This window comes from Oncorhynchus keta, unplaced genomic scaffold, assembly GCF_023373465.1.
Source record: "Oncorhynchus keta strain PuntledgeMale-10-30-2019 unplaced genomic scaffold, Oket_V2 Un_contig_20138_pilon_pilon, whole genome shotgun sequence".
NCBI lineage: Eukaryota > Metazoa > Chordata > Actinopteri > Salmoniformes > Salmonidae > Oncorhynchus > Oncorhynchus keta.
Genome location: NW_026281838.1, coordinates 13,059 through 27,500, shown reverse-complemented (window position 1 = coordinate 27,500; position 14,442 = coordinate 13,059). Strand labels below are relative to the sequence as shown.

Genomic DNA, 14,442 nt, shown 5'->3' with positions numbered 1-14,442 from the left:
CACACACTGAGAGACGTACCAGGCTTGGACACACACACTGAGAGACGTACCAGGCTTGGACACACACACTGAGAGACGCCCCAGGCTTGGACACACACACTGAGAGACGTCCCAGGCGTGGACACACACTGAGAGACGTCCCAGGCGTGGACACACTGAGAGACGTCCCAGGCTTGGACACACAGAGACGCCCCAGGCGTGGACACACTGAGAGACGTCCCAGGCTTGGACACACTGAGAGACGTCCCAGGCGTGGACACACTGAGAGACGTCCCAGGCGTGGACACACTGAGACGTCCCAGGCTTGGACACACAGAGACGTCCCAGGCTTGGACACACAGAGACGCCCCAGGCTTGGACACACAGAGACGCCCCAGGCTTGGACACACAGAGACGCCCCAGGCTTGGACACACAGAGACGTCCCAGGCGTGGACACACACTGAGAGACGCCCCAGGCTTGGACACACACACTGAGAGACGCCCCAGGCTTGGACACACACTGAGAGACGCCCCAGGCTTGGACACACACACTGAGAGACGTCCCAGGCTTGGACACACACTGAGAGACGTCCCAGGCGTGGACACACACACTGAGAGACGTCCCAGGCTTGGACACACACACTGAGAGACGTCCCAGGCTTGGACACACACACTGAGAGACGTCCCAGGCTTGGACACACACACTGAGAGACGTCCCAGGCTTGGACACACACACTGAGAGACGTCCCAGGCTTGGACACACAGAGACGTCCCAGGCTTGGACACACTGAGAGACGTACCAGGCTTGGACACAGAGACGTCCCAGGCTTGGACACACAGAGAGACGTACCAGGCTTGGACACACAGAGAGACGTACCAGGCTTGGACACACAGAGAGACGTACCAGGCTTGGACACACAGAGACGTACCAGGCTTGGACACACACAGAGACGTACCAGGCTTGGACACACACAGAGACGTCCCAGGCTTGGACACACACAGAGACGCCCCAGGCTTGGACACACACAGAGACGTCCCAGGCTTGGACACACACAGAGACGTCCCAGGCTTGGACACACACAGAGACGTCCCAGGCTTGGACACACAGAGACGTCCCAGGCTTGGACACACACAGAGACGTACCAGGCTTGGACACACTGAGAGACGTACCAGGCTTGGACACACTGAGAGACGTACCAGGCTTGGACACACTGAGAGACGTACCAGGCTTGGACACACAGAGAGACGTACCAGGCTTGGACACACAGAGAGACGTACCAGGCTTGGACACACACAGAGACGTCCCAGGCTTGGACACACTGAGAGACGTCCCAGGCTTGGACACACAGAGAGACGTACCAGGCTTGGACACACTGAGAGACGTCCCAGGCTTGGACACACAGAGACGTCCCAGGCTTGGACACACAGAGACGTCCCAGGCTTGGACACACAGAGACGCCCCAGGCTTGGACACACAGAGACGCCCCAGGCGTGGACACACAGAGACGTCCCCAGGCTTGGACACACAGAGACGCCCCAGGCTTGGACACACTGAGAGACGTACCAGGCTTGGACACACTGAGAGACGTCCCAGGCTTGGACACACTGAGAGACGTAACAGGCTTGGACACACAGAGACGTCCCAGGCTTGGACACACACACAGAGACGTCCCAGGCTTGGACACACACACAGAGACGTCCCAGGCTTGGACACACACACAGAGACGTCCCAGGCTTGGACACACACACAGAGACGCCCCAGGCTTGGACACACACACTGAGAAACGTCCCAGGCTTGGACACACACTGAGAGACGTCCCAGGCTTGGACACACACACTGAGAGACGTCCCAGGCTTGGACACACACACAGAGAGACGTCCCAGGCTTGGACACACACACAGAGAGACGTCCCAGGCTTGGACACACAGAGAGACGTCCCAGGCTTGGACACACAGAGACGTCCCAGGCTTGGACACACACTGAGAGACGTCCCAGGCTTGGACACACACACTGAGAGACGCCCCAGGCTTGGACACACACACTGAGAGACGTCCCAGGCTTGGACACACACACTGAGAGACGCGTCCCAGGCTTGGACACACACTGAGAGACGTCCCAGGCTTGGACACACAGAGACGCCCCAGGCTTGGACACACAGAGACGCCCCAGGCTTGGACACACAGAGACGTCCCAGGCTTGGACACACAGAGACGTCCCAGGCTTGGACACACAGAGACGTACCAGGCTTGGACACACAGAGACGTACCAGGCTTGGACACACTGAGAGACGTCCCAGGCTTGGACACACTGAGAGACGTCCCAGGCCTGGACACACAGAGAGACGTGGACACACAGAGACGCCCCAGGCTTGGACACACAGAGAGACGTGGACACACAGAGACGTCCCAGGCTTGGACACACAGAGAGACGTGGACACAGAGAGACGTGGACACACAGAGAGACGTGGACACACAGAGACACGGACACACAGAGACACGGACACACAGAGACACGTGGACACACAGAGACGTACCAGGCTTGGACACACAGAGAGACGTGGACACACAGAGAGACGTGGACACACAGAGAGACGTGGACACACAGAGACGTACCAGGCTTGTGCTCCAGAGGTGAGTTAACAGACACGTCCAAGGCCGTCCACTTCTTCAGACGAGACTGAGGCTCCTTACAGCCAGACCCCGTGTCAAGGCCTACATTCAGGTTAGAGTTCAAGCCTGGAGAAGACGAGAGTATTGTAGTATTTCAGATATACACAGACAGAACTACGTAGACACCAGGATAAAACACTGTCTAGAACTACAGAACTACGTAGACACCAGGATAAAACACTGTCTAGAACTACAGAACTACGTAGACACCAGGATAAAACACTGTCTAGAACTACAGAACTACGTAGACACCAGGATAAAACACTGTCTAGAACTACAGAACTACGTAGACACCAGGATAAAACACTGTCTAGAACTACAGAACTACGTAGACACCAGGATAAACACTGTCTAGAACTACAGAACTACGTAGACACCAGGATAAACACTGTCTAGAACTACAGAACTACATAGACACCAGGATAAAACACTGTCTAGAACTACAGGACTACGTAGACACCAGGATAAAACACTGTCTAGAACTACAGAACTACGTAGACACCAGGATAAACACTGTCTAGAACTACAGAACTACGTAGACACTAGGATAAAACACTGTCTAGAACTACAGGACTACGTAGACACCAGGATAAACACTGTCTAGAACTACATAGACACCAGGATAAAACACTGTCTAGAACTACAGAACTACGTAGACACCAGGATAAACACTGTCTAGAACTACAGAACTACGTAGACACCAGGATAATACACTGTCTAGAACTACAGAACTACGTAGACACCAGGATAAAACACTGTCTAGAACTACAGGACTACGTAGACACCAGGATAAACACTGTCTAGAACTACAGGACTACGTAGACACCAGGATAAAACACTGTCTAGAACAACAGAACTACATAGACACCAGGATAAAACACTGTCTAGAACTACAGAACTACGTAGACACCAGGATAAAACACTGTCTACAACTACAGAACTACGTAGACACCAGGATAAAACACTGTCTAGAACTACAGAACTACGTAGACACCAGGATAAAACACTGTCTAGAACTACAGAACTACGTAGACACCAGGATAAAACACTGTCTAGAACTACAGAACTACGTAGACACTAGGATAAACACTGTCTAGAACTACAGAACTACATAGACACCAGGATAAAACACTGTCTAGAACTACAGAACTACATAGACACCAGGATAAAACACTGTCTAGAACTACAGAACTACATAGACACCAGGATAAAACACTGTCTAGAACTACAGAACTACATAGACACCAGGATAAAACACTGTCTAGAACTACAGAACTACATAGACACCAGGATAAAACACTGTCTAGAACTACAGAACTACGTAGACACTAGGATAAAACACTGTCTAGAACTACAGAACTACGTAGACACCAGGATAAAACACTGTCTACAACTACAGAACTACGTAGACACCAGGATAAAACACTGTCTAGAACTACAGAACTACGTAGACACCAGGATAAAACACTGTCTAGAACTACAGAACTACGTAGACACCAGGATAAAACACTGTCTAGAACTACAGAACTACGTAGACACCAGGATAAAACACTGTCTAGAACTACAGAACTACGTAGACACCAGGATAAAACACTGTCTAGAACTACAGAACTACGTAGACACCAGGATAAAACACTGTCTAGAACTACATAGACACCAGGATAAAACACTGTCTAGAACTACAGAACTACGTAGACACCAGGATAAAACACTGTCTAGAACTACAGAACTACGTAGACACCAGGATAAAACACTGTCTAGAACTACAGAACTACGTAGACACCAGGATAAAACACTGTCTAGAACTACAGAACAACGTAGACACCAGGATAAAACACTGTCTAGAACTACAGAACTACGTAGACACCAGGATAAAACACTGTCTAGAACTACAGAACTACGTAGACACCAGGATAAAACACTGTCTAGAACTACAGAACTACGTAGACACCAGGATAAAACACTGTCTAGGACTACAGAACTACATAGACACCAGGATAAAACACTGTCTACAACTACAGAACTACGTAGACACCAGGATAAAACACTGTCTAGGACTACGTAGACACCAGGATAAAACACTGTCTAGAACTACAGAACTACGTAGACACCAGGATAAACACTGTCTACAACTACAGAACTACGTAGACACCAGGATAAAACACTGTCTAGAACTACAGAACTACGTAGACACCAGGATAAAACACTGTCTAGAACTACAGAACTACGTAGACACCAGGATAAAACACTGTCTAGAACTACAGAACTATGTAGACACCAGGATAAAACACTGTCTAGAACTACAGAACTACGTAGACACCAGGATAAAACACTGTCTAGAACTACAGAACTACGTAGACACGAGGATAAAACACTGTCTAGAACTACAGAACTACGTAGACACCAGGATAAAACACTGTCTAGAACTACAGAACTACGTAGACACCAGGATAAAACACTGTCTAGAACTACAGAACTACATAGACACCAGGATAAAACACTGTCTAGAACTACAGAACTACGTAGACACCAGGATAAAACACTGTCTAGAACTACAGAACTACGTAGACACCAGGATAAAACACTGTCTAGAACTACAGAACTACGTAGACACCAGGATAAAACACTGTCTAGAACTACAGAACTACGTAGACACCAGGATAAAACACTGTCTAGAACTACAGAACTACGTAGACACCAGGATAAAACACTGTCTAGAACTACAGAACTACGAGACACCAGGATAAAACACTGTCTAGAACTACAGAACTACGTAGACACCAGGATAAAACACTGTCTAGAACTACAGAACTATGTAGACACCAGGATAAAACACTGTCTAGAACTACAGAACTACGTAGACACCAGGATAAAACACTGTCTAGAACTACAGAACTACGTAGACACCAGGATAAACACTGTCTAGAACTACAGAACTACATAGACACCAGGATAAAACACTGTCTAGAACTACAGAACTATGTAGACACCAGGATAAAACACTGTCTAGAACTACAGAACTACGTAGACACCAGGATAAAACACTGTCTAGAACTACAGAACTACGTAGACACCAGGATAAAACACTGTCTAGAACTACAGAACTACGTAGACACCAGGATAAAACACTGTCTAGAACTACAGAACTACATAGACACCAGGATAAAACACTGTCTAGAACTACAGAACTACGTAGACACCAGGATAAAACACTGTCTAGAACTACAGAACTATGTAGACACCAGGATAAAACACTGTCTAGAACTACAGAACTACGTAGACACCAGGATAAAACACTGTCTAGAACTACAGAACTACGTAGACACCAGGATAAAACACTGTCTAGAACTACAGAACTATGTAGACACCAGGATAAAACACTGTCTAGAACTACAGAACTATGTAGACACCAGGATAAAACACTGTCTAGAACTACAGAACTACGTAGACACCAGGATAAAACACTGTCTAGAACTACAGAACTACGTAGACACCAGGACACCCCTGGACAGGACACTAGTCTGTCTCCTGTTTCTGTAGTGAGACAGCTTGATGTACCAGGACACCCCTGGACAGGACACCCCCTGGACAGGTCACCCCTGGACAGGACACTAGCCTGTCTCTGTAGAGACAGCTTGACGTACCAGGACACCGCCTGGACAGGACACTAGCCTGTCTCCTGTTTCTGTAGTGAGACAGCTTGATGTACCAGGACACCCCTGGACAGGACACCCCTGGACAGGTCACCCCCTGGACAGGACACTAGCCTGTCTCTGTAGAGAGACAGCTTGATGTACCAGGACACCGCCTGGACAGGACACTAGCCTGTCTCCTGTTTCTGTAGTGAGACAGCTTGATGTACCAGGACATCCCCTGGACAGGACACTAGCCTGTCTCCTGTTTCTGTAGTGAGACAGCTTGATGTACCAGGACATCCCCTGGACAGGACACTAGCCTGTCTCCTGTTTCTGTAGAGAGACAGCTTGATGTACCAGTACACCCCCTGGACAGGACACTAGTCTATCTCCTGTTTCTGTAAAGAGACAGCTTGATGTACCAGGACACCGCCTGGACAGGACACTAGTCTGTCTCCTGTTTCTGTAGAGAGACAGCTTGATGTACCAGGACACCCCCTGGACAGGACACTAGTCTATCACAGCAGGCCCCTTGGGTGTGAGGGCCCTACTAAATTATCAGATTGATATTTCCTTCAGGCATCATGAAGGCCTACCTAAAGGGAAGTTGGTAAAGGAGCCCATGTGGTTGGGCTCCTTCTGCAGCTCAGATGCATTCTGGGGCATGTAGTTGTCCATGTAGGACTTGAGGGGCTGGTGGGCGGGGTTCTGCTTCAAGAGGGAGTGGTCGAGGTGTTGCGGAGGCTGCATCATCGACTGGGACGAACCAATAGGACGGCCCTGCACACAGAGAAGGGAGGGGTTAGATGGAGGCACAGACAGTTAGTCTGTACTATGGACTAGTATCGGAAAATAACCAGAGACACAGACAGACAACACCGAGAGACAGACAGTTAGTCTGTACTATGGACTAGTATCGGAAAATAACCAGAGACACCGAGAGACAGACAGACAACACCGAGAGACAGACAGTTAGTCTGTACTATGGACTAGTATCGGAAAATAACCAGAGACACCGAGAGACAGACAGACAACACCGAGAGACAGACAGACAGACAACACCGAGACAGACAGACAACACTGAGACAGAGAACACCGAGACAGGCAGAGACAGGCAGAGACAGACAGACAGACAACACCGAGACAGGCAGACAGAGCCAGTATGTACCTGCTGGTCCTGCTGGCGTCCCACAGGCATGGGTCTGTGACTCTGCTGCTGTCCAACAGACATCAGTCTCTGACTCTGCTGCTGAGACTGCTGGAGGAGGAGACGCTGTGGAGACAAACGGCCCGTCAGGAATTATACTAGATGTCAGATCTGAGTTAGCGGACATCAGGGTTAAGAGGTGTGTGTTAACCTGTAACTGTGTATGACGGTGTGTGTGTGTGTGTGTGTATGAGTGCTAACCTGTAACTGGTTAAGCTGGTTGAGTTGAGACAGCTGGTTGAGTTGAGACAGCTGGTTGAGGACAGCTACTTGCTGTGGACCAAACAGGTTCAGGCCTCCTGCACTGGGAGGGTACTTCAGGACAGAGGGAGGGACCTGGGACACAGTCACATCAACTAGATTAGTAGAGCAGAGTCAGACCTCCTGCACTGGGAGGACAACTAGATTAGTAGAACAGAGTCAGGCCTCCTGCACTGGGAGGACAACTACATGAGTAGAACAGAGTCAGGCCTCCTGCACTGGGAGGACAACTAGATGAGTAGAACAGAGTCAGACCTCCCCTGCACTGGGAGGACAACTAGATTAGTAGAACAGAGTCAGACCTCCTGCACTGGGAGGACAACTAGATTAGTAGAACAGAGTCAGACCTCCTGCACTGGGAGGACAACTAGATTAGTAGAACAGAGTCAGACCTCCTGCACTGGGAGGACAACTAGATTAGTAGAACAGAGTCAGACCTCCTGCACTGGGAGGACAACTAGATTAGTAGAACAGAGTCAGACCTCCTGCACTGGGAGGGTACTTCAGTAGAGATGTCAATAGTAAGGCAATGGGGAGAATATTATTGACCTTCAGGAGGCTGAACATCCCCTTTAAAGGGACCTCCCGGTTAACATCCCCTTCAAAGGGACCTCCCCGGTTAGCATCCCCTTCAAAGGGACCTCCCGGTTAGCATCCCCTTCAAAGGGACCTCCCGGTTAGCATCCCCTTCAAAGGGACCTCCCGGTTAGCATCCCCTTCAAAGGGACCTCCCGGTTAGCATCCCCTTCAAAGGGACCTCCCGGTTAGCCTCCCCTTCAAAGGGACCTCCCGGTTAGCATCCCCTTCAAAGGACCTCCCGGTTAGCATCCCCTTCAAAGGGACCTCCCGGTTAACATCCCCTTCAAAGGGACCTCCCGGTTAACATCCCTTCAAAGGGACCTCCCGGTTAACATCCCCTTCAAAGGGACCTCCCGGTTAACATCCCCTTCAAAGGACCTCCCGGTTAACATCCCCTTCAAAGGGACCTCCCGGTTAACATCCCCTTCAAAGGGACCTCCCGGTTAACATCCCCTTCAAAGGACCTCCCGGTTAACATCCCCTTCAAAGGACCTCCCGGTTAACATCCCCTTCAAAGGGACCTCCCGGTTAACATCCCCTTCAAAGGGACCCCCCGGTTAACATCCCCTTCAAAGGGACCTCCCGGTTAACATCCCCTTCAAAGGACCCCCGGTTAACATCCCCTTCAAAGGACCCCGGTTAACATCCCCTTCAAAGGACCTCCCGGTTAACATCCCCTTCAAAGGGACCTCCCGGTTAACATCCCCTTCAAAGGGACCTCCCGGTTAACATCCCCTTCAAAGGGACCTCCCGGTTAACATCCCCTTCAAAGGACCCCCCGGTTAACATCCCCTTCAAAGGGACCTCCCGGTTAACATCCCCTTCAAAGGGACCTCCCGGTTAACATCCCCTTCAAAGGGACCTCCCGGTTAACATCCCCTTCAAAGGGACCTCCCGGTTAACATCCCCTTCAAAGGACAGTCTGGTTAACATCCCCTTTAAAGGGACAGTCTGGTTAACATCCCTTTAAAGGGACAGTCTGGTTAACATCCCCTTTAAAGGGACAGTCTGGTTAACATCCCCTTTAAAGGGACAGTCTGGTTAACATCCCCTTTAAAGGGACAGTCTGGTTAACATCCCCTTTAAAGGGACAGTCTGGTTAACATCCCCTTTAAAGGGACAGTCTGGTTAACATCCCCTTTAAAGGGACAGTCTGGTTAACATCCCCTTTAAAGGGACAGTCTGGTTAACATCCCCTTAAAGGGACAGTCTGGTTAACATCCCCTTTAAAGGGACAGTCTAGTTAACATCCCCTTTAAAGGGACAGTCTGGTTAACATCCCCTTTAAAGGGACAGTCTGGTTAACATCCTCTTTAAAGGGACAGTCTGGTTAACATCCCCTTTAAAGGGACCTCCCGGTTAACATCCCCTTTAAAGGGACAGTCTGGTTAACATCCCCTTTAAAGGGACCTCCCGCTAACATTTTTAGATGATCACACCAGGTAATTCATCGGTGGCCACATATATTGTGTGTGTGTGTGTGTGTGTGTGTGTGTGTGTGTGTGTACCTGAGAGGACAGGACGGGTGGAGGCACTTGGTTACGGAGATTGTTCTGGGCTGAGTTGAGGGGAGCGTTATGAGATGGTACTGCACTGCTGCCATACATGGAGTTTACATTCTGAAACACACACACACACACACATGCGTTAAGAGGACTGAAACACACACACGTTAAGAGGACTGAAACACACAGGATACACACACTTCGGACAGATTGTCACACACACACTATATTCAAGAGCAGCGTAACCACTCACCTGCCTCCCAGACGGACAGATGAGGATGAGGCGGACAGATGAGGAAGGAGTGAAGGCCCCAGAGGATGGAGGGAGGGAGGGAGGAGAGAAGGCCCCAGAGGATGGAGGGAGGGAGGAGAGAAGGCCCCAGAGGATGGAGGGAGGGAGGAGGAGAGAAGGCCCCAGAGGATGGAGGGGAGGGAGGGAGGAGAGAAGGCCCCAGAGGATGGAGGGAGGGAGGGAGGAGAGAAGGCCCCAGAGGATGGAGGGAGGGAGGAGAGAAGACCCCAGAGGATGGAGGGAGGGAGGAGAGAAGACCCCAGAGGATGGAGGGAGGAAGAGAGAGGGAGGAGAGAAGGCCCCAGAGGATGGAGGGAGGGGGGAGGAGAGAAGGCCCCAGAGGATGGAGGGAGGGAGGAGAGAAGGCCCCCAGAGGATGGAGGGAGGGAGGGAGGAGAGAAGGCCCCAGAGGATGGAGGGGAGGGAGGGAGGAGAGAAGGCCCCAGAGGATGGAGGGAGGGAGGGAGAAGACCCCAGAGGATGGAGGGAGGGAGGAGAGAAGACCCCAGAGGATGGAGGGAGGAGGAGAGAAGACCCCAGAGGATGGAGGGAGGAAGAGGAGGGAGGAGAAGGCCCCAGAGGATGGAGACCCCAGAGGATGGAGGGAGGAAGAGCGGGGAGGAGAGAAGGCCCCAGAGGATGGAGGGAGGAAGAGAGGGAGGAGAGAAGGCCCCAGAGGATGGAGGGAGGAAGAGAGGGAGGAGAGAAGGCCCTAGAGGATGGAGGGAGGGAGGGAGAAGACCCCCAGAGGATGGAGGGAGGAAGAGAGGGAGGAGAGAAGGCCCCAGAGGATGGAGGGAGGAAGAGAGGGGAAGGCCCCAGAGGATGGAGGAGGTAGGAGGAGGAGGAAGACCCCAGAGGATGGAGGGAGGAAGAGAGAGAAGGCCCCAGAGGATGGAGGGAGGAGGAGGAGGCTGAGAGGCCCCAGAGGATGGAGGGGAGGAAGAGAGAGGGAGGAGAGAAGGCCCCAGAGGATGGAGGGAGGGAGGAGAGAAGGCCCCAGAGGATGGAGGGAGGAAGAGAGAGGGAGGGAGAGAAGACCCCCAGAGGATGGAGGGAGGAAGAGAGAGGGAGGAGAGAAGGCCCCAGAGGATGGAGGGAGGGAGAAGAGAGAGGATGGAGGAGGGAGAAGGCCCCAGAGGATGGAGGGAGGAAGAGGAGGAGGAGAGACCCCAGAGGATGGAGGGAGGGGAGGAGAGAGGGGGAGAGAAGAGAGGATGGAGGGAGGAAGAGAGAGGGAGGAGAAGGCCCCAGAGGATGGAGGGAGGAGAGAGAGGAGGATGGAGGGAGGAAGAGAGAGGAGGAGAGAAGGCCCCAGAGATGGAGGGAGGGGGAGGAGAGAAGGCCCCAGAGGATGGAGGGAGGAAGAGCGAGGGAGGAGAGAGGCCCCAGAGGATGGAGGGAGGAAAGAGAGAGGGAGGAGAGAAGGCCCCAGAGGATGGAGGAGGGAGGAGAGAAGGCCCCAGAGGATGGAGAGGAAGAAAGAGAGGAGGGGAGAGAGGCCCCAGAGGATGGAGGGAGGGAGGGAGAGAAGGCCCCAGAGGATGGAGGGAGGAAGGCCCCAGAGAGGGAGGAGAGAAGGCCCCAGAGGATGGAGGGAGGAAGAGAGAGGGAGGAGAGAAGGCCCCAGAGGATGGAGGGAGGAGGGAGGAGAGAAGGCCCCAGAGGATGGAGGGGAGGGGAGGAGAGAAGGCCCCAGAGGATGGAGGGAGGAAGAGAGAGGGAGGAGAGAAGGCCCCAGAGGATGGAGGGAGGGAGAGGAGAGAAGGCCCCAGAGGATGGAGGGAGGGGAGGAGAGAAGGCCCCAGAGGATGGAGGGAGGAAGAGAGAGGGAGGAGAGAAGGCCCCAGAGGATGGAGGGAGGAAGGAGAGAAGGCCCCAGAGGATGGAGGGAGGAAGAGCGAGGAGGAGGAAGACCCCAGAGGATGGAGGAGGAAGAGAGAGGGGAGAGAGATTCCCCAGACACTGAGCTACCACCAGGGGGCTACATTCTGTAATGACACTGAGCTACCACCAGGGGACTACATTCTGTAATGAGACTGAGCTACCACCAGGGGACTACATTCTGATATGACACTGAGCTACCACCAGGGGACTACATTCTGTAATGAGACTGAGCTACCACCAGGGAACTACATTCTGTCATGACACTGAGCTACCACCAGGGGACTACATTCTGATATGACACTGAGCTACCACCAGGGGACTACATTCTGTAATGACACTGAGCTACCACCAGGGGACTACATTCTGTAATGACACTGAGCTACCACCAGGGGACTACATTCTGTAATGACACTGAGCTACCACCAGGGGACTACATTCTGTAATGACACTGAGCTACCACCAGGGGACTACATTCTGTAATGACACTGAGCTACCACCAGGACTACATTCTGATATGACACTGAGCTACCACTAGGGGACTACATTCTGATATGACACTGAGCTACCACTAGGGGACTACATTCTGTATTGACACTGAGCTACCACCAGGGGACTACATTCTGTAATGACACTGAGCTACCACCAGGGGACTACATTCTGTAATGACACTGAGCTACCACCAGGGGACTACATTCTGTAATGACACTGAGCTACCACCAGGGGACTACATTCTGATATGACACTGAGCTACCACTAGGGGACTACATTCTGTAATGACACTGAGCTACCACCAGGGGACTACATTCTGTAATGACACTGAGATACCACCAGGGGACTACATTCTGTAATGACACTGAGCTACCACCAGGGGACTACATTCTGTAATGACACTGAGCTACCACCAGGGACTACATTCTGTAATGACACTGAGCTACCACCAGGGACTACATTCTGTAATGACACAGCTACCACCAGGGGACTACACTCTGTAATGACACTGAGCTACCACCAGGGGACTACACTCTAATGACACTGAGCTACCACTAGGGGACTACATTCTGATATGACACTGAGCTACCACCAGGCGACCACATTCTGTAATGACACTGAGCTACCACCAGGGGACTACATGCTGACATGACACTGAGCTACCACCAGGGGACTACACTCTAATGACACTGAGCTACCACTAGGGACTACATTCTGATATGACACTGAGCTACCACCAGGCGACTACATTCTTTAATGACACTGAGCTACCACCAGGGGCAGTGCAACGCTGGGAGACGGTACACTACACAGACAGTACCTTGTCGTAGTAAGGGCTTCTCTCCATGGAAGGCTCTTTGTGGGTCTGGTGCCTGGAAGCTGAGTTTTTCCCCATCGCTCCACTGTACTCTCCCATGTTCACATCCATACGCTTGTCAGACATCATCCCTCCTCCTTCCATCTTATTGCTCTTGACAAGTCTTCAGGAGAGTCTCTAGGAGGGGATGGACAGAGAGAGGGATCAGATAGGTCAGAGATGAGAGAGAGAGTCCACTGAAGTGCTGGGGGTCTTGTGGTCGTGCTACTGCCCCTGGAGGCAGAGGTTTGCAAGTGCAGCAGGAGAACAAGTATAATTATTTATCTCGCTCTACCGCTGCGTTCCAACCCTCTATATGGGTCCTAGCAGGCAAATCTGTTACACATAAAGTCTAACCAAGACCTGTTACAATCACCCAAGGGTCGGGTTCGGGAACAGATTACCCAGATCACCCTTCACTAAAGGGTCAACAGGTGACGAGCTCCAACCCCTCTTCACTAAAGGGTCGACTTCTGACGAGCCCCAACCCCTCTTCACTAAAGGGTCGACAGGTGACGAACCCCAACCCCTCTTCACTAAAGGGTCGACAGGTGACGAGATCCAACCCCTCTTCACTAAAGGGTCGACAGGTGACGAACCCCAACCCCTCTTCACTAAAGGGTCGACAGGTGACGAGATCCAACCCCTCTTCACTAAAGGGTCGACAGGTGACGAGCTCCAACCCCTCTTCACTAAAAGGGTCGACAGGTGACGAGCTCCAACCCCTCTTCACTAAAGGGTCGACAGGTGACGAGCTCCAACCCCTCTTCACTAAAGGGTCGACAGGTGACGAGCTCCAACCCCTCTTCACTAAAGGGTCGACAGGTGACGAGCTGGAACTGTTTGATTTGAGGGTTCAGGTTCAAGGCTGCGTACTCACAGGGTAGCTCATGTTGCTGAACTGTTTGATTTGAGGGTTCAGGGTTCAAGGTTCAAGGCTGCGTCCCCAACTCACAGGGTAGCTCATGTTGCTGAACTGTTTGATTTGAGGTTCAGGGTTCAAGGTTGCGTACTCACAGGGTAGTTCATGTTGTTGAACTGTTTGATTTGAGGTTCAGGGGTCAGGGTTCAAGGTTCAAGG

At 51.7% G+C, this 14,442-nt stretch overlaps 1 protein-coding gene across 1 annotated transcript in view; it reads right to left on the bottom strand.

The window, feature by feature from the left end:
* The window catches only part of LOC127920647 (trinucleotide repeat-containing gene 6A protein-like), a 47,591-nt gene extending 34,119 nt beyond the window's left edge, over positions 1–13,472 (bottom strand). Inside the window, 6 exon segments of the mRNA XM_052504654.1 lie at positions 2,594–2,716; positions 6,882–7,065; positions 7,454–7,558; positions 7,694–7,828; positions 9,841–9,951; positions 13,326–13,472. Coding sequence (XP_052360614.1) covers positions 2,594–2,716; positions 6,882–7,065; positions 7,454–7,558; positions 7,694–7,828; positions 9,841–9,951; positions 13,326–13,466 — 799 coding nt within the window. The 5' untranslated portion in view covers positions 13,467–13,472.
* Positions 13,473–14,442: the final 970 nt, after the last annotated feature.